The sequence below is a fragment of the Megascapheus bottae genome, chromosome 2 (assembly GCF_031878675.1).
Source record: "Megascapheus bottae isolate mThoBot1 chromosome 2, mThoBot2.hap1, whole genome shotgun sequence".
Lineage (NCBI taxonomy): Eukaryota > Metazoa > Chordata > Mammalia > Rodentia > Geomyidae > Megascapheus > Megascapheus bottae.
In genome coordinates this window covers 76722029-76746902 of record NC_143510.1, presented here as the reverse complement: position 1 = coordinate 76746902, position 24874 = coordinate 76722029, and the positions used below count along the sequence as shown (strand labels likewise).

At 46.2% G+C, this 24874-nt stretch overlaps 1 protein-coding gene across 5 annotated transcripts; it reads right to left on the bottom strand.

Moving 5' to 3' along the window:
• Positions 1-333: 333 nt before the first annotated feature.
• Positions 334-21115, bottom strand: Socs2 (suppressor of cytokine signaling 2). Of its 5 annotated transcripts, none has more exons than XM_090328391.1 (4): positions 19730-19931; positions 19043-19391; positions 16867-17318; positions 334-467 (listed from the first exon to the last, which is right to left on the bottom strand). In XM_090328391.1, exons 1-4 carry the CDS (start codon positions 19898-19900, stop codon positions 465-467), a joined length of 975 nt encoding a protein of 324 aa, XP_090184517.1. In that variant the 5' UTR covers positions 19901-19931; the 3' UTR covers positions 334-464. The 5 variants fall into 5 exon arrangements, with proteins under 5 accessions (XP_090184517.1, XP_090184519.1, XP_090184518.1 ...); XM_090328393.1 differs by lacking the exon at positions 334-467 and adding an exon at positions 20290-20404 and having other exon boundaries at positions 15340-17318; positions 19730-19762; XM_090328392.1 differs by lacking the exons at positions 334-467; positions 19730-19931 and adding an exon at positions 20961-21115 and having other exon boundaries at positions 15340-17318.
• Between the last annotated feature and the right edge of the window lie 3759 nt (positions 21116-24874).

The following is a 24874-nucleotide window of genomic DNA, read 5'->3' as shown; positions in this document are numbered from 1 at the left end:
TTAGAAGGTGTCATTTAAGAAGCAAACTACTTAATAGTCTCTTTCTTCCAAACTCTCTTGTCTTCTTTCCTGCAAAAGAGAAAGAGGGGGGGAGGGAGAGGAAGAAGGAGGAGGGGGGGGAAGAGGAGGAGGAAGAGGAGGAGGAGGGAAAGAAGAAGGAAGGAAGGAGAGAAAAAACAGCAAGAACAGTAAACAGCAGTCAAATCTCAAAATTGAGATCTGAAAATCATTACTAAAATACAGAGCAGGGAGGTGGGGAGGTGGGTTTCTAAATATTTGGGAGCCAGTCTGTTGTCAGTAGCTAAAATAGAATTTTCTTGAACTGGGAAAAAAAATTAAAGTACTTGCTTATTTTTGTAGAAAGTCGATGTTAACAATCCAGTACTCTGTCAAACTTCTCAGCTCTGGCATTCAAAGAAGGTGCTGTTAACAACCCTCAAAACTGAAGTTCCTTATTTCTTCTGTCACTTGAGAGAGAGAGAAAAAAAGAGTTCTGCCACAAAGTTCTAATAACTCTAAGTTCTACAAATCAGCTTGGAAATGTCTAAATATGTTTTTCCTAGAAAAAGTGCCAGATATCAATTTTATCTGGCAACCATCAAAAATATATCAGACCACAAAACTATATGTTCCTGGGCCCCACATGAAGTGTGGCCAGGGACAGCCAGCTGAGAGTGCTCGCCCCAGAGTGCTCCTACTTCTGCAGTCTACAACATGAGCAACAGGACTGGCCTGCCAACAAACACTGCTCCCCGGAAACATGCCACAATAAAATCAAACAAAATGCCAATGTTTTAAAGGAATGAGTGGGACTTTCAAATCCACCTTCTGGGTTTCTGGGTTGAAGAGGACTTGTGGTCAGCACAGTTCCATCAAGCTGGTCCTGTCTTCAAGTACCTACTGTGAAAATCCACAGGGGCTGCAGACTGCTAGAGTCTGTTTGCACACAGTTTGCACTCTAGCAAGACAAGTGTGAGACTAGCAGGCAGAGACCAAGGGGGTGGTGGGGTGGAGGGCAGGAGTGTGGTTTTGCATTACATCTTTCCATGCGCCTTGATCTTTGAAACCGCACTACATGTTTTTATTTAGTCAAAGCTGAAGAGGTAGCAATGAGAGGAAGGGCTGGATGTAATAAGCACAGAAGAATGTTGCTCCAGCCACAGGTGACTGGACTTCTTCCACTGCCACAGGGCCCGGATCTACCATTAAATTCAGAATCTCAAAATTCCTCCTTGTCCTCTTCCTCCCCCTCCCCTCCCCTTCCCTTCCTCTTCCTCCTCCTCCTCTTCCTTCCCTCCCACCACAGCCCCTATCTACAGTGACTTCAGCCATCACCTTAGTCAGGTGAATGAGCTCTGCCTTTCACCGATCCCCCAGTCATTACTTCAAAGCCAAACACCATGGAAACCTTCTCTGGGCAATGTGTTTAAATCATAAAATGAGACACAAAAGACAAATAATACGAAAAAGGTAAAGATCCAATTACTTTTTTACTTCATCCCACTAGTCAGTTGTGATCTGAAGACATTAAATGGAAAATTCAAACAAATAATAATTCAGGCTGGGTGCCAGTGGTTCATTCCTGTAATCCTAGATGCTTTGAAACCAGCCAGGCAGGAAAGTCCTTGAGACACGTATCTCCAAGTAACACTAAAAATCATTTTTCTCCTGTGTGTGTGTGTGTGTGTGTGTGTGTGTGTGTGAGAGAGAGAGAGAGAGAGAGAGAGAGAGAGAGAGAGAGAGAGAGAGAGAGAGAGAGAGAGAGATATATGCTGGATGTTGAATCCAAATTCTTACATACAGTAGGGAAGTATTCAATTGCAAATTTTAAATAGCTTTTCTTATCATACATTGTTATAAGTGTAAACTAAACATTAGGTATATATGTACAGAGAAAGTATGTGTAGGGTTCACTGGGTCTTGTTCCCCAGAAATAATAGGGTTATCACTCTCTGGCATACATTTCTCTCTGCCGTAAGAAATCCCCTTAAGCAAAGACAGTGTGGTTTTAATTTTCTCCAAGTCCTTGTCTTGTACACGACACAAGCAGATGTTCAGCAAATATTTGTTGAGTAACTAAATAGCTAATCAGGTGAGCGAATAAGTAAAAGAGATAAATAGGAAGTGAGAAAAGTCAATAATGTTAGTTTCTAATCCGTGTTAGTGTGGAAAAACTGAAATATGAAAGAAAAAATTATGTTCAATAAAGTTGTTTATTATGCACATTTTGCATGTCCTAATTTTTTCAAAGATAATGATCCATAAATGCAGTAGGGTATAATTGTCCATTAAAATAGCATTTATTCTGTTGTTCCAGTTGTACAGAATTTGCTGTAGAAGACCCTCAAACTAGATGTAGATTGCATACTAAAATAGTCTATCAGTCATTTGTGTGGAATTTAGCATACAGTCTCCCTGTGAAGCAAACTAAAATTGGTGACTCTGTATCAGTTTATCCTACAAAGGTCCATCTAATTTATAATATGCCTAAAAAGGCTTCATGTTTTACTGAAAATGGTTAGAATAGTATTATTGACAGGCAAAACAGTCCATAATAGAAATGTGAATGTAACTTATTTATCTTGAGTAGTGACACTGGAAGAAAAATGTTTAATTTCTGCAGGTATAGAAAATGACATTCATAGCCAGGCACCAGTGGCTCATGCCTGTAATCCTAGGTACTCAGGAAGCTGAAATCTAAGGATCGAGGTTCAAAGGCAGTCCAGGCACAAAAGTTCATGAGACTCTTTTCTCCAATTAACCTCTAGAAAACCAGAAGTGGTGCTGTGACTCAAGTGGTAGAGCGCTATCCTTGAGCTGAAGAGCTCAGGGACAGTACCCAGGCCAGAGTTCAAGCCCTGTCACCAACAAAAAAAAGAAAAGAAAAGAAAATGACATTTAAGGAGGAAATTTTACTTTTTTCAGGAGCTTTGGCAGTGGTAGTGGCTCAGGTCTTTAGTATGTACAAATTCACCTTAGGACTTAAGAACTTTCCTTTGGGCTCACAAGTGGCTCTCCTACAAAGCTTTGGGTGGCAATGGGAAAGCAGAGACAAAATTAAAGAGGCTCCATACATCCTGTGAAGGTTACCTGAGGTCTAATTTGGCAATCTGGGGGTGTGGGGGGGGGGCGAGGGGGAGGAGGCAAGAGGGAAAGGCAGAGGGCAATGTATTATTTGTGCCTGTCGTTGTGATTATATTTCCGGTGCCCAGGAAGTATTTGGGGAGGACTTCCCTCCCTGATCCCCTCATGGTTAGGTGGTATCTCCTAACCAATGAGGTGAAAGAAGTGATGTGATACTTAAATACTAGAAAGACATCCTTAGGTTTCCCTTTTCCCATTGGCTCAGCACTCTACATGCCTCTGAGGAGCCGCTTCATTAGCCTAGATTCTCTCAAGCTTTTTATTTACTTGGCTTTTGGCTGTACTGGGGTTTGAATGTAGAGACTTGTGCTTGCCAAGCATCTTACCACTTGAGCCAAACCCTTACACCTTTTTGCTTTTAGTTATTTTCAGACAGTCTCTTGGGGTTTTGTTTGCCCGGGGCTGGCATCAGACTGAGATCTTACCTCTGCTTCTTGTTCAGCTTTGATTCTTTACAGGCATGAAACCACCATGACGTGTGTGTGTGTGTGTGTGTGTGTGTGTGTGTGTGTTTACTGAGAGACTAAGTTTGGTGGTGACAAATGATATACATGTATAGAAAATGAAACTCTTTTTTCTGAAAATATAAACCTTTATTGTTTTAGTCTATTAAGACTTTGGACCAGGCCGGGAGTTTGGCCTAGTGGTAGGGTGCTTGCCTAGCATGTAGGAAGACCCAGATTCAATTCCTCGGTACCACATACATAGAAAAGCCAGAAATGGTGCTGTGGCTCAAGCGGTAGAGAACTAGCCTTGAAGAATGCCCAAGGACAGTGCTCAGGCCCTGAGTTCAGGCCCCAGGACTGGCAAAAAAACAAAAACAAAACACTGTTTTGGGGCTGGGAGTTTGGCCTAGTGGTAGAGTGCTTGCCTAGCATGCACAAAGACCCAGGTTCAATTCCTCAGTACTACATACATAGAAAAAAAGCCGGAAGTGGTGCTGAGGCTCAAGTGGTAGAGCTCTAGCCTTGAGAAAGCCCAAGGACAGTGCTCAGGCCCTGAGCTCAAACCCAGGACTGGCAAAAAACAAATGTTAAAAAAGACTTTGGGGTTGTTTGTTCTTCATAAAATTTACCTGCAATGAAAGGAAGGAGTGATAAGGAAGGGATGATGGGTTATGGATGCACTGGGCAGATGAAAAGGGAGATTAGAAGAAGGGGAAAAAGTATGTAAATAAGTCTTCGAAAGTGGATGCTCGGGGTTTTGGGGAGCTCTGCTAGTATTATATCTAAATTCATTGTAACTATTCCTTGGGCAGAAACTGGCACCATCCCTCATGGCAGTAACTTCACGACTAAATACTAACTGCTCATAACCAGCATACAAGGCCCTGTACATGCTGGCTGCAGGTGTTAAACACATCCGTAAGGTCATCAAGAAGATGGATTAAAAAAGTGAATAAAACTTTGGGGTCATTTTGTCTTCAACTCAAAGTCTCAGCTCTCCCTTTCTATCATTTTATCTGACTAAGCTTCAATTTCATCTCTAAAGTGGAGACTTCAACAGTTGATTGGGAGCTTTCAATGAGGTCGTGTGTGGCAAGTGGCAAGCCTGTGACTACTGTTCCAGGTTTACTCAGACCAGTTGGTTATCACTTGGCTGTCTCCCTGTCCTGCCTGGCATACCAGTGATACTGCAAGTTGGATCTCTTGGAAACATTGGCTACTACCACTTTCATTGTTGTACCTGTGTCTGTAATATCTGCATGCCCTGTGACCCACCTTGGGCCTTACATCCCATTTCCTATTCTAACAAGATGCCTAAGCATGAAGGACTTATTTTTTAAATGAGGTTGGTTTATCTCCCAGCTCTAGAAACCCAAGAACATGGCCATCAACATCTGGCTTAGCTTCTGCTGAGAGTTTCATGACAGAAAGCGCAGTGAGTGTGAGACGGAAAGGTTGGTTACATGATGAGAGAGGACACAGGAGAAAGCAGAAGACAGGTAGGTAGCTGAATTCAGTTGTTGTAAGTAACACTTTCCTCACACAGTAATGGATCAAGTGCCATACAAACAAGATCATCCTTCCAGAAAAACAAAAACTAAGACCAAAACATTAACCCCTCTTAAAGGCTCCGCCACCTTGCAGCCTCATTGCACTGAAAATTAATGCCAGCCTATGTATTGGTGGGAATAAAAGATATCTAAACCACAGCAGCCAGCAAGACCAGAGGTCCCTGCATTAAGACAAATCCAGAAGCTGGGTACGGTGGTTCACAATAGTAGTTTCAGTTATTCAGGAGGCAGAGACCAGAGAATCAATTAATCCCAGTAGTATAAAACCAACCTGGGGACAGAAGACCATGACTCAAAAACAAAACCAGAGCTGGGTGCTGTGGCTCACGCCTCTAATCCCAACTTCTCAGGAGGCTGAGATCTGAGGATGGAAGTTCAAAGCCAGCCCAGGGAACTAAAGTCTGTAAGACTCTTATCTCCAATTAACCACTAGAAAATGGGAAATGGGGCTGTGGCTCCAGGGGCAGCGTGGTAGCCTTGAGCTGAATTGCTCAAGGACAGCGCCCAGGCCTGGAGTTCAAGCCCCATGACCCACCAAAAAAAAAAAAAAAAGAAATCCCCAAACCAAATGAAGAATTAAGTAAAAATACTGCAAGTAGTATAGGGTAAAATAATTAAGGTAGAATTATTCATGGTATATGTAGATAGATAGATAGATAGATAGATAGATAGATAGATAGATAGATATAGATATAGATATAGACCTGGGATGTGACTCAGTAACACAGCGCTTGCTTAGCATGTGAAGGCCCAAGGTTTGATCCCTAGGGAAAAAAATGTATTTCTAATTTTACAGAAAGATTTTAAGAAAATTATAAAAAGGTTTTTGTTGCTGCTGTTTTCTTAGCTTTCTGGGGGATAGTAGGGTAATAGCCAGTACAACCACATTCCTATTTCTCCATTCCATCCAAGGTCTAAAAACCCAAGTCCATACTCTCTGTCTACATGGTAGAATCCACAGCTAGGAGCAAACATAAAATTCTTTCAATGGGATTAAAAAACAAAAAACAAGTCAGCAGGGCTGGCTGTGAAAAAGTGTAGAGTAAACCAGGTACTTACCATTTCTTCAAAATAAATAAAGATCTGTTATGGTACAGAAATAAAAATCTATATTCCAGTTGAAGTCAAAATACATTCCACGGAAATCTGCAGCTTGCCTGTCCTCTTGCCTGCTCTTTCTCCAGTACTCTCATATCTGGACAGACAAGGCATCTCCCTAGAAGGACCAAAGGTGTAATGGTCCCAAACCCTTTGTGTTACTGGTGCAGTTAATTGAGGTCCTGAGAGATTCAAGTTTAGCTCCAGATCATATAACTAGAAAGGAACCCCGAGTTTCCCAATTCCTAGTTCAGGGACCCGTCTACTATGCTACAGTTCCCTGCTTTCCAGAGATTGGAATCAACTAGTGTTGCCCACAGGGAACACTAGTCTTCAAGGGGAGGTACACATGTGCAAAACTCAAAGTCCAAGACTAATTTGACCTTGCAAATAATGAAGGAAAGTCAATGCCTGCAGCTTCTGCCCACTATCCTCCCAGCACCTACTTCCCATGAGCCCCTCACACATCTCCTTCAGTCCACCGTCCCTTTTCCTGTGGGTTTACAGTGAGACTACAAACTGTAAAACTAGTTCGGTTGTTCTCCCACTTGAAAAGCTTCCCACTTCTAGAATAAACTCCAAAATTTTCAGCAAGGTCTGCAAGATCCTACAAGTCTTATCACTTCCTTTTTCTTTAACTCCTCAGCCAGTGACTTCCTCTACTTGTCAGTACTCAGACATGGAGTAGCTTCTTCTGAGCTCTCCCCTTCTCTAAGCTTCCAAGGCAAGTTGATGTCATCTAATCCACAAGCTATTACCAGTATTTTACAATGCATTGTTTATGGAAGCACAATTCTCATACAACATGGTTTTCCTGAAATGTGTCCATTTGAATCATGAATTCCTTACTTACATAATATTTTATATCTGCAAGCTTCCATTTTATTTTTCAGTATATGGGGGTAACCCCTACTAGGTTACAGTGGGCATTAAGTGACTATACAGGGATGGGACACATCAAGATTGTTTAATGAATGCTGAGTCCCTTCCCTCTTCTTACCTTCCCAGAGAGCTTCCTGTTCTTCCTTATATTCCCATATTCCCTCTATTCCCAGGTAATATAATAAGAGGCCCAATAAGTGCTGCCAGAAAGAAAAGAGGAATGAGATATGTCTTTCTACTTTTTTAAAAAGAGGAGAAAAGGAGGAAAGTAGGGGACAAGGAAGAGAGGGAGGAGTAAAGGTGAAAGGAAACGAATGGAATGAATGAATATAGGCAACACTGATCTATTCTACATTCTACCTTTTTTTTTTCTGGCCAGTCCTGGGGCTTGAGCTCAGGGCCTGAGCACTGTCCTTGGGCTTTCTCAAGGCTAGAGCTCTACCACTTGAGCCACAGCACACTTCCAGCTTTTTCTATGCATGTGGTACCAAGGAGTTGAAATTGGGTCTTCACGCATGCTAAGCAAGCATCTCTACCACTAGTCTATTACTAGGCCACACTCCCAGCCCCCCCTACTAATAAATTCTGAAAAACTATGTGCAGATATCACTGAGTAACTAGGAAAAGACATTGAATCAAAAGACTGGTCCATCAGCAGAAGGCAATGATATACTATCAACACACATTCAAAAACAAATACTTCCTCCAATTGCCATTGTGCTGTATATGGGGCTTGATACAAAGGTGTTGCTCCTACACTAATGAGGCTCCCATCAATGACAGATTCCTGTGAGACCAGTGCTGTGTGATAAACCACTAAGGGGGACAGAAAGCTTGAGTGACTTACAGGCAGTTGCCAATGTCCTTGCTGACTCTCATCTACCAATAATGTTCCCCTAAGGTGACTCACTTCACCAAATGCTAGGGATTTCAGGAGCGGCTCTGGGTGGCCCCTTATTTACCCCCAATGATGATCCCTTCTGATCACCAGTGATGACTTTTCTCCTTCTAGACATCCTTTTAGCCATTTTGTTACTTCTTTACATTACTGTAAGAAGGATGAAGAAGGTAAAAGGAGACCAGGGAAGCACCTGATTATTCGGTCAGCTGTGCTAGCAACAGAGAGAGGGAGAAAGAATGGAAAGGGGTTGAAACTATTGGCTATAGGTTTGTAATGGGTTTCCATGATCCTGTTCTTTTTGCCCCTTATTATTACAGATACTGCAGGCAGACTAATCAAATATGCAAAATACAAAGATGCTTTCTGAGCAGATACTGTTATTGGCCATGGTCTAGAAATAGAAAGAAGCTACTTTCAAAGCCTAAGTCAAAATCACCAACAGGGTAGAAGGGAAGCTGGGTCACAATGGCTCATGTCTATAATTCTAACTACTCGGGAGGCTAAAATCTGAGGATCATAGTTTGAAGCCAGCCTAGGCAATAAAGTTTGTTAGACTCTTTATCTCTAATTAACCAGAAGAACTCTGGAACTATAGCTGTGGCTTAAATGGTAGAGTACCAGTTTTGAGCAAAAAAGCCAAGGAACAATATCCAGACCCTAGTTCAAGCCCAGTACCAGCACCAATACAAAAAGAAAAGAAAAAAAGCAGAAGAATAGCCAAACCACTGCTCTGGGTAGAAACAACATGAAAAATATTTTTTGAATGTTAAAGATCCCAGCAGTACACTACTGAATCAAAATCTAAACAGGAGGGGCTGGGAGTATGGCCTAGTGGTTAAAGTGCTTGCCTAGCATGCATGAAGACCCGGGTTCGATTCCTCGGTACCACATACATAGAAAAAAGCCGGAAGTGGTGCTGAAGCTCAAGTGGTAGAGCTCTAGCCTTGAGAAAGTCCAAGGACAGTGTTCAGGCCCTGAGCTCAAGCCCAGGACTGGCAAAAAAAAAAATCTAAACAGGAAAAGGGATCCTAGACGAACAGAAGGGAAAAATCATTCAGCAAAAAAAAATAACAATAATAATTAAAAATATTTTTTTTATCTTACCACTGCTTGACTCTGAGACCTCTAAGAACATTTCTTAAGTTCTGTGGATATTTAAATATTGAAAGAAAAAAGTTTCACTTGACTGTCACAAAGAGGCTCTTTGGGTGGTAACAATGCTTATCCAGCAGAGAAAGGCAGCTGGCATATTTCCTCAGCTCTCCAGAAAACTGGACTGCTTTTCCCTACAGTTTCTAACAGAGGCAAAGCCACAGGAGTTGCAACAAGCCATCTCAGACTGCTCCTGCTCTCAGCAATTCAGTTTCTCTAAGTAGAGAATGAAGATCAAAGGGAGACTTGCCTGTAAAAGCAGTTGTATTTTTATGGCTCAGTTAATGTTTACTGAAATGAGTCAGTTCTTGGTAACAGCATTTGGTGGATCCAGCCTCCCTGTGGACTGGGCTGGGGAAGGGGCAGGAGGAACACCCCACTTAGCTCCAGAGCTTCAGCCGGCCTGTTCTCTGAGCCTCTGTGATGAGGAACTACTAGAGGCTTACTCTAGTAAACAGCGGTCTTTCTACTTCAGTATGCAGTGAAATAAACTAAACTCACTGGGTGCCAGTGGCTTCTGCCTACAATCCTAGCTACTCAGGAGGCTGAGATCTGAGGATTACAGTTCAAAGCCAGCCCCAGCAGGAAAGTACATGAGACTCATCTCCAATTAGCCACCATAGAACTAGAAATGATGCTAGGGGTCAAAGTGGTAGAGTGATAGCCTTGAGCTCAAGAGCTCAGCAAGGACAATGCCCAGACCCAGAAGAAAGAAAGGAAGAAAAGAAGAAAGGAAGAAAGGAAAGAAGGAAGGGAGGGAGGGAGGGAAGGGATGGGAGGGAAGAAAGGGAGGAAGGAAGGAAGGAAGGAAGGAAGGAAGGAAGGAAGGAAGGAAGGAACTCAAGCCACACAGAAGAGAAAGCAGAAAAATCAAATGAATGAAAATGCAAGTATAGAAATGAACCAAAACTCCCAATCATTGTTTACACTACAGAAGCTGAAGAACTCTCAATTTCTTTTGAATGAAATACAATCTCTGACAAAGGAGACTCTGATAGTTTAAATAAAATGACAAGTAAATATAAATAAAATAATAAAAAAGCATGTAAAGTGTGGCACTTGGAGCTGGTTATTGTTCTGGTGCCAGTGGCTCATGCCTATAATCCTAGCTATTCCAAAGGCTGAGATTTGGCCGGGAGTTTGGCCTAGAGGTAGCGTGCTTGCCAAGTATACAGGACGACCCGGGTTTAATTCCTCGGTACCACATACATAGAAAAAAGCCAGAAATGGTGCTGTAGCTCAAGTGGTAGAGTGCTAGGCTGAGAAAGCCCAAGAATAGTGCCCAGGCCTTGAGTTCAAGGCCCAGGACTGGCACACACACATACAAAAGAGGCTGGAATGTGAAGATCCAGGTTGGAAGCCAGCCCTGACAGGAAAGTACGTGAGTCTCTTATCTTCAATTAACCACCAAAAAGCTAGAAGCAGAGCTATGGCTCAAATGGCAGAGTATCAGACCTGAGTAAAAAGGAGACCGAAACCAGGCCCAGGCCCTAAAAGTTCAAGCCTCAGTTTAAAAACAAAAAATGTGAATGGAGCAGCTAGGGCCTAGGGGTAGAGTGCTTGCCCAGCGTGCACAAAGACTCAGATTCAATTCCTCAGTACCATATACATAGAAAAAGCTGGAAGTGGTGATGTGGCTCAAGTGGTAGGAGCTCAAGCCTTGAGAAAGCCCAAAGATAATTCTCAGGCCCAGAGTTCAAGCTCCAGGACTGGCAAAAAAAAAAAAAAAAATATGAATGGAATGAGTCACAGATTTAATTTCAAGGCAGTTTACATAAATCAATTACCTAAAGTATAATGACCCATGAAAGGGTCCCTGAAAGGGTCCCATTTCGGTCAATTAGACTGAAATGTGACAGGCTAAAAGGTAACTTCACGACAAAAAAAAAAAAAGCCATATAATGAATGATTGTTGTCCTTAAGGTACTATGTTATCTCTCATCTCTTTTGCTGTCCCTTGGTTATCTCATATTGTTACAGTATCTCACTTTGTTACCTGATATATGGGATATATTTGTATTTGGTTATTTGAAATTGGATAGGGAAGGGGGAAAACAAGATGAGGGGTGGGGGTGGGGGGGAGGGAAATGGGGACCAAGACATGTGAAAGGGTATCAATGTATGTGAATTAATGCACCATTTATCTGGCAAATATCATGTAACCCTTCTATTAATTACAATAAAAAAAAAAAGAGAGAGGGGCTGGGAGTTTGGCCCTAGTGGTTAAAGTGCTTGCCTAGCATGCATGAAGACCCGGGTTCGATTCCTCGGTACCACATACATAGAAAAAAAGCTGGAAGTGGTGCTGAGGCTCAAGTGGTAGAGCTCTAGCCTTGAGAAAGTCCAAGGACAGTGCTCAGGCCCTGAGCTCAAACCCAGGACTGGCAAAAAAAAAAAAGAGAGAGAGAGAGAGAGAGAGAAAGTAAGGCAGGACCTAACCATACCATTATTCCCAAGAGCAGACAAATACCAGAATGGAGGTCCCTGTGTGGATTGGTCATATCTGACAGAGGCAAACGTGAGAAGAGTTTTTTGGTGGTGGTTGTTGGTGATATGTTTTTGGTGGTAGTGGGATATTTGAACTTTCAAGCTTTATGCTTATGAGGCAAGCACTCTACTACTTAGGCTACATACAACTATATCCCACTTCGTTCTGATTATTTTTGAGGCAAGTTATTTTATTGATATTTGCATGGCTGGCCTGGATCTCAGTCCTCCTATTTCTGCTTCTTAGGAGGTTAGGATAACAGGTACGAACCATTGCCTTTAACTTTTTTTCTTTCTTCCTTTTTTTTTTTTTTTTTTTTTTTTTTTGCCAATCCTGGGTTTGAGCTCAGGGCCTGAGCACTGTCCTTGAACTTTCTCAAGGCTAGAGCTCTACCACTTGAGCCTCAGCATCACGTCCAGCTTTTATCTATGTATGTGGTATCAAGGAATTGAACCTGGGTCTTCATTCATGCTAGGCAAGCACTCTACCACTGGGCCAAACTCCCGGCCTTGCCTTTAACTTTTTATAGCTGAGATGAGACCTCCTCACGGGGCTTGATTAAAATCCTAATCCCTATATTCACAGCCTTGTGTACAGCTAGGGCTACAGGCATGAACCACCACTCCCCTCATCTGCACCAGGAAACCATAAATTCTCCAAACAGCATGGATGAATGGGAGGTTGTCACTTTTAACAAGAAGGGCGTGGAGCACTTGGCTAGCTTATTTGAGGCCCTGAGTTTGACCTCTGATACCACAAACAACAACAGCAAAGCTTAGATGAATTAAAATGAATGCAAAACTCTGATCAAGAAAGGCCAATACTAGGCCAGGAGTTTGGCCTAGTGGTAGAGTGCTTGCCTAGCATGCATGAAGACTCAAGTTCAATTCTTCGGTACCACATACATAGAAAAAAGCTGGAAGTGGTGCTGAGGCTCAAGTGGTAGCGCTCTAGCCTTGAGAAAGTCCAAGGCCAGGGCTCAGGCCCTGAGCTCAAGCCCAGGACTAGCAAAAAAAAAAAAAAAAAAAAAAAAAGGCGGATATTTCAAAGTGGAGCCCAGGGAGCATCCCGTCACAGTTCGTGAATATCAGAAGAAGAAAAAGACATTAGCAGAATGGTAGCAAAGAAAAGTATGCCCATTCTTGGGGCAGGGAGTTTGGCCTAGTGGTAGAATGCTTACCTCGAATGCAAAAAAGCCCCAGGGGTTCGATTCCTCAGTACCACATATATAAGGAAAAGCTGGAAGTGGTGCTGTGGTTCAAGTGGTAGAGCTCTAGCATTGAGAAAGCTCAAGGACAATGCTCAGGCCCTGAGTTCAAGCCCCAGGACTGGCAAAAGAAAGAAAGGAAGGAAGGGAGGGAGGGAGGAAGGGAGAAAGGGAGGAAGGGAGGGCGGGAGGGAGGGAGAGAGAGAGACAGAGACAGAGAGAGAGAGAGAGAGAGAGAGAGAGAGAGAGAGAGAGAGGGAGAGAGAAAGAAAGAAAAATAAAAGATCGACGTTCTTAATTTTAAAAGGTCCACAACATGCAGCTTTTACAAATGCTAACCTAAGATCTCTATTGACTGGAATATGTACTGGATATGTTGGTTATATATGTGCACAAAGTAACCTGTATCTGAAATCTTCAGTATAATAAAGAAATTAAACTGTGATCTGAATAGTATTTGCAAGCTTTATAATTCTAGGAAGTTAGAAACTGGGAGAGAACACAGACTTCTAAGGAAAGTACAAGTCTAGAACATTCTTTCACTGGAAGAGCAGAAAAGACCACTAGACACAGACTTCAGCCCAGCTGTCGAGAGTGGAACAATACAGAGCCACAACCACTCCACCCGCTTCTGCCCCACACCTAAACCCACAATGCAAAAAGGGTACGTCTAGTCTCACATTCCCTCCCCTGGATTATAGGATGACGTCTCTGTCTCCTACCCTCCTAACAGGGTACAATTTTCTAAAAGCAGAAAAAAAAAATCCTTTCCAAGAAAATAAACACGGCTGAACAACTGTCCCATTCTGCTTCCTATTTGGATTACATAATTACTATGAAGTCAAAACTCTCATACTGACGCACCAAAAAGAACTCTGGGTACATACAAGCTCAACTACCTTTTTGTCCCCTGAAGTCCTACAAAATTCTTCCCACTCCCAAAAAGCAGTTGCCAATGTCCACCATAATACTAATAGTAACAGAAACTCCCACTGCTGCGATCCTGAGAGAAACAGAAACTCAGATCAAAATAGTTTAAGCCTGTGGGAATATAAATCTTACATATAATATCCTTCAACAAATAACAGTAATAATAATGAATATCCCTACTAAGAGAAAAGAGTACAAGAAGAGAAAGACAACACCAAGAGGCTAGAGGCATAGCTCAGGTAGTGTGCTATCTGCCTATCATGTATGAGTCCCCAAGTTGAAAAGTTCCTCCAAAGATTATTTGAATGAAAACACTGAAGATGTATGCCCTTCCTCTTTTGTTCCATTGCATATAAAATGGGGCTATCAATATGTAGTAGGTGGCATTGTTCAGTAGCTGTCAACTTAATAGGGCAAATATCCTCCTCCCACCACTCACCAGTTATTCTGAGTATCAAACCACTGAGCCAGACTGACAAGAATCTCACAGAGCAGAACACTAATTAAGGTATCCAGGGCTGGGATGTAGCTCAGTGGCAAACGCTTGCCTAGCAAGTGCAACATCCTGTGTTCGATCCCCAGGACCACCACCACCACTACTTCCAGTCGAAGCAGCAATAGAAAAGCCTGAGGGTTTCTTTTACAGCCTAGTCTAACTTGTTCATCTGATCGGTGCAGAAATACTCACCTCCAGCTCTTTCAGACTTTGTGAAGATTACATGAGATAATGTATGGAAAGTACTGAGTTAGGAACCTGATACCTTATGAGCTCAATAAAGTTAGAATTGTAAAAGAAGACAAGGATTACCCCTCGATGCATATTGATTTACTTGGGATTGAGAGGATTAGGAGTGTGAGTTCCACCCCAGAGAAGTCTTGGGGTGATCTGGCAGTATCTAATAGTGTGGAACTTTCAAAATTCCACTGCTGCCTCATCATTCCCAGTAACTGCGAAAATGGCAGTGTGACACAAGAGCAAAACAGCTAAAGTCAGTACAGGAATGCCCACAGCTCACTGGCAGGAAGACAAACAACTAACACTGATAAACACTGTCAATGGGGTGTGAATTTAAAAATCACAGAACCTGAAGATTCTAATACAAGTGTTATCAACCCATCAAGTGCCAGATCCGGGGAGTCTAGCCTTTTAAATTTTAGTCCACAAATAATTTATCTTAATAATCCTCCATCTTGGCTCCCCTATTTGCATATGCAGAGGGTGCTTTCCTTCCCGGCACAAAACTGTTTTGGGAGTTCCAAGATCTTCATAAAAATAAAGTAAGAGATACAACAAGAAAGTTCAGCTATTGTATATCATTGAGCCTTCTATTTACGATATACCTTTGTGATAACACACCACAGCATATAGTAACACTGGAAAATTTTAAAGGTAGCAAAATGCATGTCTAGATTCCAGAAAAGATAAGTCTGTTTGCAACAGTCACAAGATTGAGCACCTACACACACACACACACACATACATATTCTACATACATATATATATGTACATATATATTTATGCAGACACAGCACTTTTTTTTTTTTTTTTTGCCAGTCCTGGGTGTGAGCTCAGGGCATGAGCCCTGGCCTTGGACTTTCTCAAGACTAGAGCTCTACCATTTGAGCCTCATCACCACTTCCAGCTTTTTTCTATGTATGTGGTACCAAGAAATCAAACTCCGGGTCATCGTGCATGCTAGGCAACACTCTACCACTAGGCCAAACTCCCGGCTCCAAGACATAGCACTTTAGTTATGTCTATTCAACTTGTAAAAAACCAGCTACTTGTCAGTCCTTGTAGTTTCTACCCCAGGCTTTCCAGAGATGGGCATGGCCCTTACTTACAGAGAGGTCCCCCTACCTAAAGAGAAGAGTCAGTACTGTTTATTTGACTTATTTCACTTGGTGTAAGTTTTTATGGCAGCCTTCTAATGACCATGGAAGTGTACATTCTCTACAACTCCAAGTAAGAAGCGCAGCTTGTAAAAGTCAGGTTTGTTTTTATTTCATACAGTCTAATCAAATAGTAACAGCAGTAAATAAACACTTGAAAAAAACAGGCAGGTATCCCCCTGTATCTGGAAGAAAATTAAGTCAGAGTATTCTACATGGTAGAAGGGAGAGAACTGCTCATGTCCATGGTTAGACAATTCAAGGACAACTTGGAAATTTCTAAAGCCATTTCCAAAATGAACGGCAACAGGTCAGGGCACAGCTACTTCAAAGGGTAAAATGCCTACCTATCTACATTGGTATTTTATTACCAGGGATTGGGTTGCACCGGTAGAGCATTGACATTCTTGTCTTTAGCCTAAAAGGAAAAGGGATAGAAAGCCTTTTCCATTTGCACCAGTTTCAAAGGATTCGGAAATAAGGCTCCCTTGAAATGTATTACTACAGTACTCATTCACAGGAGAGAGTTCATACATGTAGTAAAAAGACAAATACAGGATTTCATGGTCATATTTTTTTGGTTGATTTGCTTAATTGCATAAAATGAAGGATAAATACTCACAAGCATAATCTGTTTAATAACACCCCTAAGTACATCAGAATGCAAATTACAAAATGTCCTAGAACTGCCTCTGATCGACAGGCATGTAAGACTGAAGCTAGGCCTGGGTCAGGTGGCCCTTCTCTCCTTTGGTACTACTCCATGGAGAACTCATACCAAGAGAGTTTGGACCTTTGACCTAATGCAAAGGAGTTCCAGAAAGGCAAAGCATTCTCATCAAATGCTTCCAGGGCCTTTCTTGGGATGTTTAATTGACAAGAATTGTCTGGTCTTGGTCAGCCTGAGGAAAGGAAGCATTGTTCAATTGCAAATACCTATGGGAACTTTAAATACTTAGCTACCTCTTCACACATTTATATTAATTGACCAGCTGTTCTTAGGAAGAATTCTCTGCAATTATCCAGAGCAGTCACTCAAGTTTTGGTTCTTTCTCTCTCTCTCTCTCTCTCTCTCTTTTTTTTTTTTTAACTTATAGCTGCATTCGGAGATAACTCTATATGAGGCATGTTTAGAAAAAGAGAAACGCTTATACCTGGAATTTATATTCTTCCAAGTAATCTTTTAATCTTGTTGGCAAGGGCAGTCCCCAGATGGTACCGGTACATTTGTTAATGGTCAGTCGACAGAGATGCTGCAGCGATGGTGCTGATGTGTAGAGTGGCTTGGTCAGGTAAAGGTGAACAGTCCCATTCCGGGGGGCTTCTGGGCCCGTACGCTTATCCTTGCACATCTGAACATAGTAGTCAATCAGATGAACCACACTGTCAAACTGCTTAAGCTTGGACTTGACACATATGATAGAATCCAATCTGAATTTGCCTTCTTGGTACTCAATCCGTAGATTAGTTGGTCCAGCTGATGTCTTAACAGAGATTGTTAGTAGGTAGTCTGAATGTGAACTATCTCTGATCAAGAAAGTTCCTTCAGGTGCCTCTTTTAATTTCTCTTTGGCTTCATTAACTGTCATACTTCCCCAGTACCATCCTGGGGTTTTTGTTCAAAAGGGGAAAAGGAAAGAAGGTAAAATAGTTATTATAAGAATTGTTAGACTCAGGCCTATTACTATAGTCATTTTTCTAGCTCTTAAGCCTAAGCCTGTGTATGACAGTTTAAGCAGGGACTATTACAAATATATTTATTGGGAAGTTAGTACAACTTTGAATCCATCTATTTTATGAGCACAAAAGGCGAGTCAGGCATCCTATTAAAATAACTTTTCTGTAGTTCTTCTTTAAACTATATTAAGGGTTTCTTATAATGAGCCAAAAAAACTTTTGCGATATTACACACAGGCTGACAAAACAAGATGTTTGTCATACTATTTCAAAGAAACAAAACTTAAGTAAATTAGAAATCAATTAGTTATAAACAAGAGCCAAACCCTTAAAAAAAAAAGTAGAAGTCTCAATTCCAGTAATTCCAATAGAGTAACTTTTTCTGAATGGTTGAAATCCCTTCCCCACCACCAAAGAATCTGCTGAGGGCTGAGCCTCCGCTCAAAGCCTGAGGAAACACTGCTGTTTGGTTGATTTAGAAGTACAGCTGTCATACAATGGCTTCTGTTTGCTGCTCTGATTAATTACCACTACACCCATCAGTCCTTAACAAATGGGGAAGCCCCGGTTGGTAATTAGTACTTCCAAGTTTATAACCTTTGCTAAACTCCTTTGGACTTTGCCCTCTTGCTCACATTGAAATCTCAACCCTGCTGATCTCAGAAACCTCCAATTTGCTTCACCATGGTCATGAGGTCCCCGGCCCACTGCGTTCTCAAGTGACTCAAAGACTGGTGCATTTTAAAGAAGTTTGAACCATGTGCTTCCCCCCAACCCCCAGCAATAATAATCATAATAAGCACCGGATACTTGCAATCGGTCAGCGGGTCTCTCCAGCTGAGGGAAATCCCGGACCCCACACCGAAAGGCAGTCACACGAAGCAGCGAGGGAACTTCCCTTCTCCTCGCTCGGCCCACGGCTACCCAAAAGTTCAACTTGACCCTCAACCCTAACCTGTCAGGATGCAGACTTTGAAAGCCGGATGACTACCCACATTATTATTATTTTTTTTTTTAAAGAAACGCCTTTCTTTTCTTTCCGATGCTCAAAGACTAGAGCGAGCCCTCGCGCACGGCGCGGGACTGCGGGTGAATCGCCCCGTGCCGGGGCGCGCGGGGCCGGCGGGGCCCGGGCGCCGCTGCCTGCGCTTGCGGCGATCCCCGAGGAGCAGCGGTCCTCCCCGCAGTCCGTCAGTCCCTGAACTTGGCCGCCAGGATCCGGGGCTGCGGCGGCGGCTCCGCCCGAGAGCCAGACGCAGCTGAGACTGCCCGGAGCACAAACGCCCGCTCGCCGCCCAGGCACCCTGCGGAAAAGGAGGCTCCGGGCACCTTCTCCTGCCGCCCGGGTTCGAGTCCGTGCACTGATCACCGAGCAGCCGTGCAACCTAGTTAGGTTGGAGCATGCTAACAGGCAGCGGCTGAGATCTCGGGGTCCCCGATGAGCCACTTTTCCTTTTGCATTCCTAAAGATCCCGGGCCGAGAGCGGCCGGCATCTCTATCCGCGGTTCCCCGCCCCGCAGCGGGACAGGAAGCTAAAGTCGTAGTTTCACCTCATTCTCCGGCTAACCACCTCGGCCCGGAGTCCGGGTGGCGGGTCCCGCCTTTGGGGAGGCGCCCCCTCCCGCACGCGCCCGGGCCGTCCGCTCCCCTACCTGTGTGACTGAGTTCCCGCAGGGCCTTCGCCAGCCGCGCCGCCTCCGGGCACGGCTCCTCCGCCGACCCCGCGGTCCCCCACTGGCTTCGCGTCCGGTTCGCGCCATTCCCGGAGGACTCCAGGCACCGCAGGGTCATGAGAGAAGGGTCACCGCCGCAAAGACAGGTGGTCGTGTCCTTCCTGGAAGTCACAGGGATCCCCCGAACGCGCTCCTGTGCGGTGTCAGCAATGGTGACGGAGGGGGAAGGGACGGAGGGGCTGCCGGTCCTTCCTCCCCAAGTCCCCGTGGGCCGACGGCAAAGTCTCTCGCCGAGGTGATCACCCACAGACCGCCTGCAAAGACAAAGCTGGGGGAGGGGGACGGGAAGGGGGTTGGGTCGGCCCGAACCCGACCCTCCCGTGGCCCGGGTGGGGGTAGGGAAGCGCAGACGTGGAAAATCCCGGGGACTCCTCCGCCTCTAGGCTCCTACACCAGTTAACCCCCCAGCATCCAGTTGCCGCCCCGGCCCAGCTCTGGAGAAAAGATGGATTAAGAGAGCAGGAATCCAAGCCCCGAGAGTTGGCGGGGGGGGGGGGGGGACGACAGGGGTGGGGACAGAATGGCGGGGGGGGGGGACAAGGTGTCTTCCCGCCCAGGCTGCTCGCTAAAATCTCAAACTGGAAGCTTGGGAAACACAGTAGTCACCTGCGGGTCTACTGGAGGGGAAATCAGGTCCCACTTGTCACCGGCAAATAGAAAACAAAACAAAACAAAAAATTCAAACAGCAAGACAGCTCTTCTCACACTAGAATTTCCATTTTGGGTGTCTAGCAGCCGTAGGGTCCCCAAGAATTCTGGCACCCGGCAAAACCCCATTCCACTCCCTAAAGCTCTGCAGGGGTCTCGACGCCCCGGCCGTCGCCAGCCCTGGCTCTAGCAGACGTTCGGGAGACGCCGCATCCCCGCCGCAGAGGCGGCCCGCAGCTTATGCACCCCCCCCCCAGTCCTTCTCCCAGCTTCCCGGTGCGGTGCGCGCTCCGCGTCAGGGTCGGGGTCCCAGGCGCCGCTGGGCACCGCGGCGGTGGCTCCGAGAAACCAGACGAGCTACTACTAGCGGCCGCCGCCGCCGCCGCGGGCGCTGTCGAGGAATCGGCCGGAGCGCGCAGTCCCCGGAGGAGCTCGGAGCGCGGAGCTCGGCCGAAGCTGCGCGGGTAGCGGCGAGCGCGGCGGGATCTACGTGCCATCCGCCCATGCCGAGCGCTTACCTCGGCCGCCGCCGCCGCCGCCGCCTTCGCATCGGGAGCCCCCGCCCCGGCGGACGTGGGGCGGGGGAGCCGGGAGAGGCCCGGGAGGAGTCGGGGGGGGGGTCCGTCTGAGTTCCCCCGGGTGGACGTTTAATTTAGGACTGAGATGCCTGGAGATGCGAACGGCCCAGCGCTTGGCCGGACTTCTCTGCCCAAAGGGAACACCGCCGCTCTTCCACTCAGTGCACCCCTCCTCCAGACACACGCCCTGGGTTCCGACGCCCCCCACCCAGCGGCTGCTGCGAGGGAATCTAGCGAAGAGGTGGGCGGGAGAGGGAGGGAGGAAGGAACCAGGGCGGAGGCAGTCTGGCGGGGAGGAGCGGGAGATCAGGTTGTTAGAATTATAAATTTAGATGGCAGCTTAGGGGGCAGCCCCCCCTCCAAAAATAATCAAAACTCCAGAGACTTCCCGACGCCGAGGAGGAACCAGAGCGATCAGCAGCAAAGAGGAACCAGGAGCGCCCGGCAGCTGGGCAGAGCCCCGGGCTCCAACTCGGATTTTCCCCCGCTGGAGCCCTCAACTGCGGAAACCGAGTCAGCCCCGCCGCGCGCCGCCGTGCCCCCCCTCCCCGTCCTCTCTTGGGGGCGGAGTCTCTGGGATCCCACTCGCACTCCTACCCCCAGTTCGGTACCTGCAGTGGGTGCCGGGCATCCAGAGGCTGCGCACCCGGAGCCCCTGCGTGCACTGTGGGCAGTCCGCGCAGCGCCAGTGGCTGCGGGCGAAGCGGCTCATGCTTCAAGAGAAGCCCCAGGTCCGCGAGCGGCCGCGGCGGCGGCCAGACTTGGCAAGAGTTAAACGTCCGTCCCCGAAGCCGCCGCGAGTGCGCGCGACTTCCCTCCCCAGCCCGGCGCGCCCGGCGCGCCTCCCTCCCTCCCTCCCTCCCTCCCTCCTTGCTCGCTCGCTCGCTCCCCGCTTCCCTCCGCCCGCTCCGCGGCGCGGCGCTCGCGCCCCGCCCGGCGGCTGCGGAGGCCGCTTTCCAGGAACTTTCCAGGAATCCGCCTCACGTGACCGCAGCCCCCGCTCCGGCTTTAAAGAGGCTCCGGCGCTCACGCGCAGGCTTCCGTGAAGCCCCTCCGGGAGCGCGCGGGGCCGGCGGCGGCCGACGCCTGGAAGGACGCCCTTCCCTAGCCCCTCACCGCTGGACGCTCGGGCACAAGCGGGAGGACCAGTCCCGCACCCATCCCGCCACCCCGGACGTGGTGGCAGGCTCCTGCGCTCACCCGCGCCTGCTGTGCATCCGGGCGCGGCCCTCGGCCTGGGCCCGGCGCCTGGGAGAGGAGGGGGCCTTTTCCATCCCACCCCCTTCACCCCACCTGACCCCCAGTGTGGGGGAGGGCTGCAGACGGGGATGGGGGCGCCCCGAAGCTGGCCCGCCGGCACCGCGCCAGGACACCTCGACGCCGCGGGGGTGGATCCAGCCCAGCCCGGTGCCCACCCTCCCTCGGCGACCCGGGGAGCCGCCCCGGGCGGACCCCTGCTAAGGCAGCGGTGGGGGTCCCAGCCCCACCCCTTGTCCCCCGAGGGCTCCCAGCACCGCCTCCCCTTCCATCCCTCTCCCAGCCTCCTCCTCTGCGCCTCCCACCTCTCCTTGCGGAAGCGCTGAAGGGGGCTCGGCTCACCTGCGCGAGCCGAGGGGCGGAGGGGGAGCGCGCTTTACCTGCGCGCCCGGGGATGCCAGGGGCGGACACCTGGGGACCGGGCATTCGGAAGGATCCCAAACCTTCCTCCCTACCGGGGCCCTCGCTTCCCACCGTCTTGGAGACAGACCCTCTCTCTGGTTTTAATGGAACCTCATCTCCCTATCTGCGCTTGGGACCCCAAAATGTGACCTACTTTAAACATGACCTACTTTAAAAAAAATAACACCGATGGGAAAACCGGATCCAAAATTTCGATAACCATTTTTTCTTTGAAATACTATTGTATTGCATCACTGCTCAAAAGCTTGAAAGGTCAAGGGCCACTTAGTTGCAGCGGTGGCTGAGGCAGAGGCTGTGGGGGAGGCGCGGCTGGCGAGCCTTGCCTCGTACGCCCCCTGCCGGTGCCGGAAGGGAACGCCAACCGACGCCCAACTTTCTGGGCTGGGGACTGTGACTGTGCCACCAATGTTTTTCCGCATTTCCTATTTTTGAATAATTTTATCTATGAACCCGATAAGCTGACTCCCCAACTGGCAAAGGGCTTTGTTAGCCATGGAGTTATGAGCATAGAGTCGTGTTTTGGGAGTCTCTTTGGTGGGCAAGATGGAGCTAATCCAACTTCCTCTTAGAAACCCTCTGCAAAGTACTTGAATAATTGAATAAATCACTTACCTTCTTTGGACCATCAAGCCTTCCTATAAAAGTAAGTGTTGGGCTAGGCACAGTGGCCTACGCCTGTAATCCTGGCTACTCAGGAGACTGAGATCTAACTGTAGTTCAAAGCCAGCCCAATCAGGAAAGTCCATGAGTCTTATCTCTAATAAACTTCTCAAAAAAAAATCCAGTAACCACCAAAAAAGCTGGAATCAGAGCTGTAACTGAAGTGACAGTGCTAGCACAAACAGCAGAAACAGCACTCAGGCCTTGAGTTCAAGCCCCAGGACTGATGCATGTGTGTGTGCACACACACACGCACTGGATTTTTGAGTTTTGGTAAAGGACTAAATTGAATATCAATAGTTTGTGTATTGTCTGAAGTCCAAAATAAAATTTAGATCCACTTTCTAGTGATCACAAAGCCCTAAAATATCAATATAACCTTACTTGGTAGAGTAGACGCTCTTCAATATTTTCACAGTTATAAAACACATAATTTGAGGTGGCACTGTAGCTCAAGGGCTAGGGCAGTAGCCTTGAGCTGAAGAGCTCAGGAAGGTTACAATAAGCACAAAACCAGAAGTAGAGGCACCAGGCTTTGTGCCAAAATAGGACTTATCTTTAAATTTGGTTTCTGAAATACTTTTCTGCAATGCCCACCATTTTTGTTGGCCTGTTTAATCTTCTAGAAACATACATAGGAATGATGAAGGGTCTCTCCAGAGCTCCAGGCCTGCCTCTCCATGGCACCTTTTTTATGTCTATTTAAGTGTCTTCAATTTAATGTCCCATACTGAGACCCAATGACCCTTCCTCTCTTTAGCAAAACACTATTCCTCCCTTATTCTTCCTTGTCTCTAAAAACTTGGTTCTAGCCTCCAGCTACTCTGGCCAAGACCACAAGGCATCTTTGATGATTCTCTTGCACCCACATCCTGCATCCCACCTTTCAACAGCACATCCACTCCAATTTCAAAAGGAACCCAGAACTGAAGCACTTGTTTCATACCTACTGTGCCCAGGCTAAGCTGCCCCAAGTTCTGCCTGGGTGACAGCAGCAGTCTTTGAATGGCCTCCTGGTCCTTCTGTATCCTCTTCCTAACAGAATAGTGAGAGGGATTTGCGCTCTTCCTCTGCTCTGACCCACATTGACTACATTGTAGCTGGGTTAAAAAGCCAAAACCCTAAGCCACTGGCAAGGGTTGGCAAGGCCCAGCCCTGGGTACCCCAGTGAACTCATTTCCTCCTGCTCTTTACCATCACTCAGCTCTAGACTCCTGCTGCTTCTGGAATGTAATAGTCTGGTGCCTTCCTAAAGTTGCATGTATTTGCTATTTCCCCTACTTCTCTGTCTCTTCTTTCAGAGGATTGTATGGTTGCTTGCTAACTTCCTCACGTCTTTTATTTATAGGACACTGATTTATCACCCTGTTCAAAACTAATCCTTACACACAAACACACTCACACCCATGCAACACACATGCTCTTGGTTTTCCCTTGATCTTGAGCACTAACCTGACTAGTGCTGTATTCATCTGCACAATTTTTTTATTGTTGGGATAATTATAGAGGGGTTGGGCTATAGTTACATTCATCAGGTGGTAGGTACATTATTTCTCGAAACTTGATACCTCCTTTTCTCATGTTTTTGTCTCCCTTTCCCTCCCCTCTTCCCAGTCATCTTGTTTCCCCCCTTCCCTTCGCTATTTCTTTTATTCTAGAGTGTTAGCTTCCGATACTTTTACTTACATCATTCAAAGCCAGCGTGGCTTTAAGATGAAACTATTATTTCCAGGAATTCACTAGGTCACTACTTGCTACATATGTGACCTTTGACACATTAAATAGTTCTTTAGAGAGTTAATAAGGGCACCCACCTGCTAGAGCTATTGTGAAAATTAAATGAGGTCATATGTGGAAAGTGTTTGAGTTCTTAGCAAACACTTTGCAAAGGTTAACTGTGATATCAACCAGCACACACTCACTCCCCAAGAGTTTGGACTTTTCTCCCTAGGGATAAGATTGTCATACCATGCCTTGCCTGTATGAAAAGCAATGGTCACCCTCATTTCCATTCTCCCCTTTGCCTCCCTGAGAACTTGATATCATTAATTACCTGGACTTTTAAGATGAATACAATGTCCAAAGTGACACCATTTTTGTTCCTTGATTTTTCAGGAACATTTCAGATCCATTCAGGGAGGCAGAATACAGCTATTCCAAGGAAGTGTTTAACACCTAGGGAGGG

Bases quoted from the DNA above. Each gene is read 5' to 3' on its own strand.
- Socs2 (XM_090328390.1), bottom strand. From the start codon at position 19,900: ATGGGGTTTTGCCGGGTGCCAGAATTCTTGGGGACCCTACGGCTGCTA. The intron at 19,392-19,729 runs GTGACTACTGTG...CCCCTCCCCCAG, and splicing joins CCCCTCCAGTAGACCCGCAG to CTTTGTCTTTGCAGGCGGTC. The intron at 17,319-19,042 runs GTAGGGGAGCGG...CAAAAACCCCAG, and splicing joins GCGGGAACTCAGTCACACAG to GATGGTACTGGGGAAGTATG.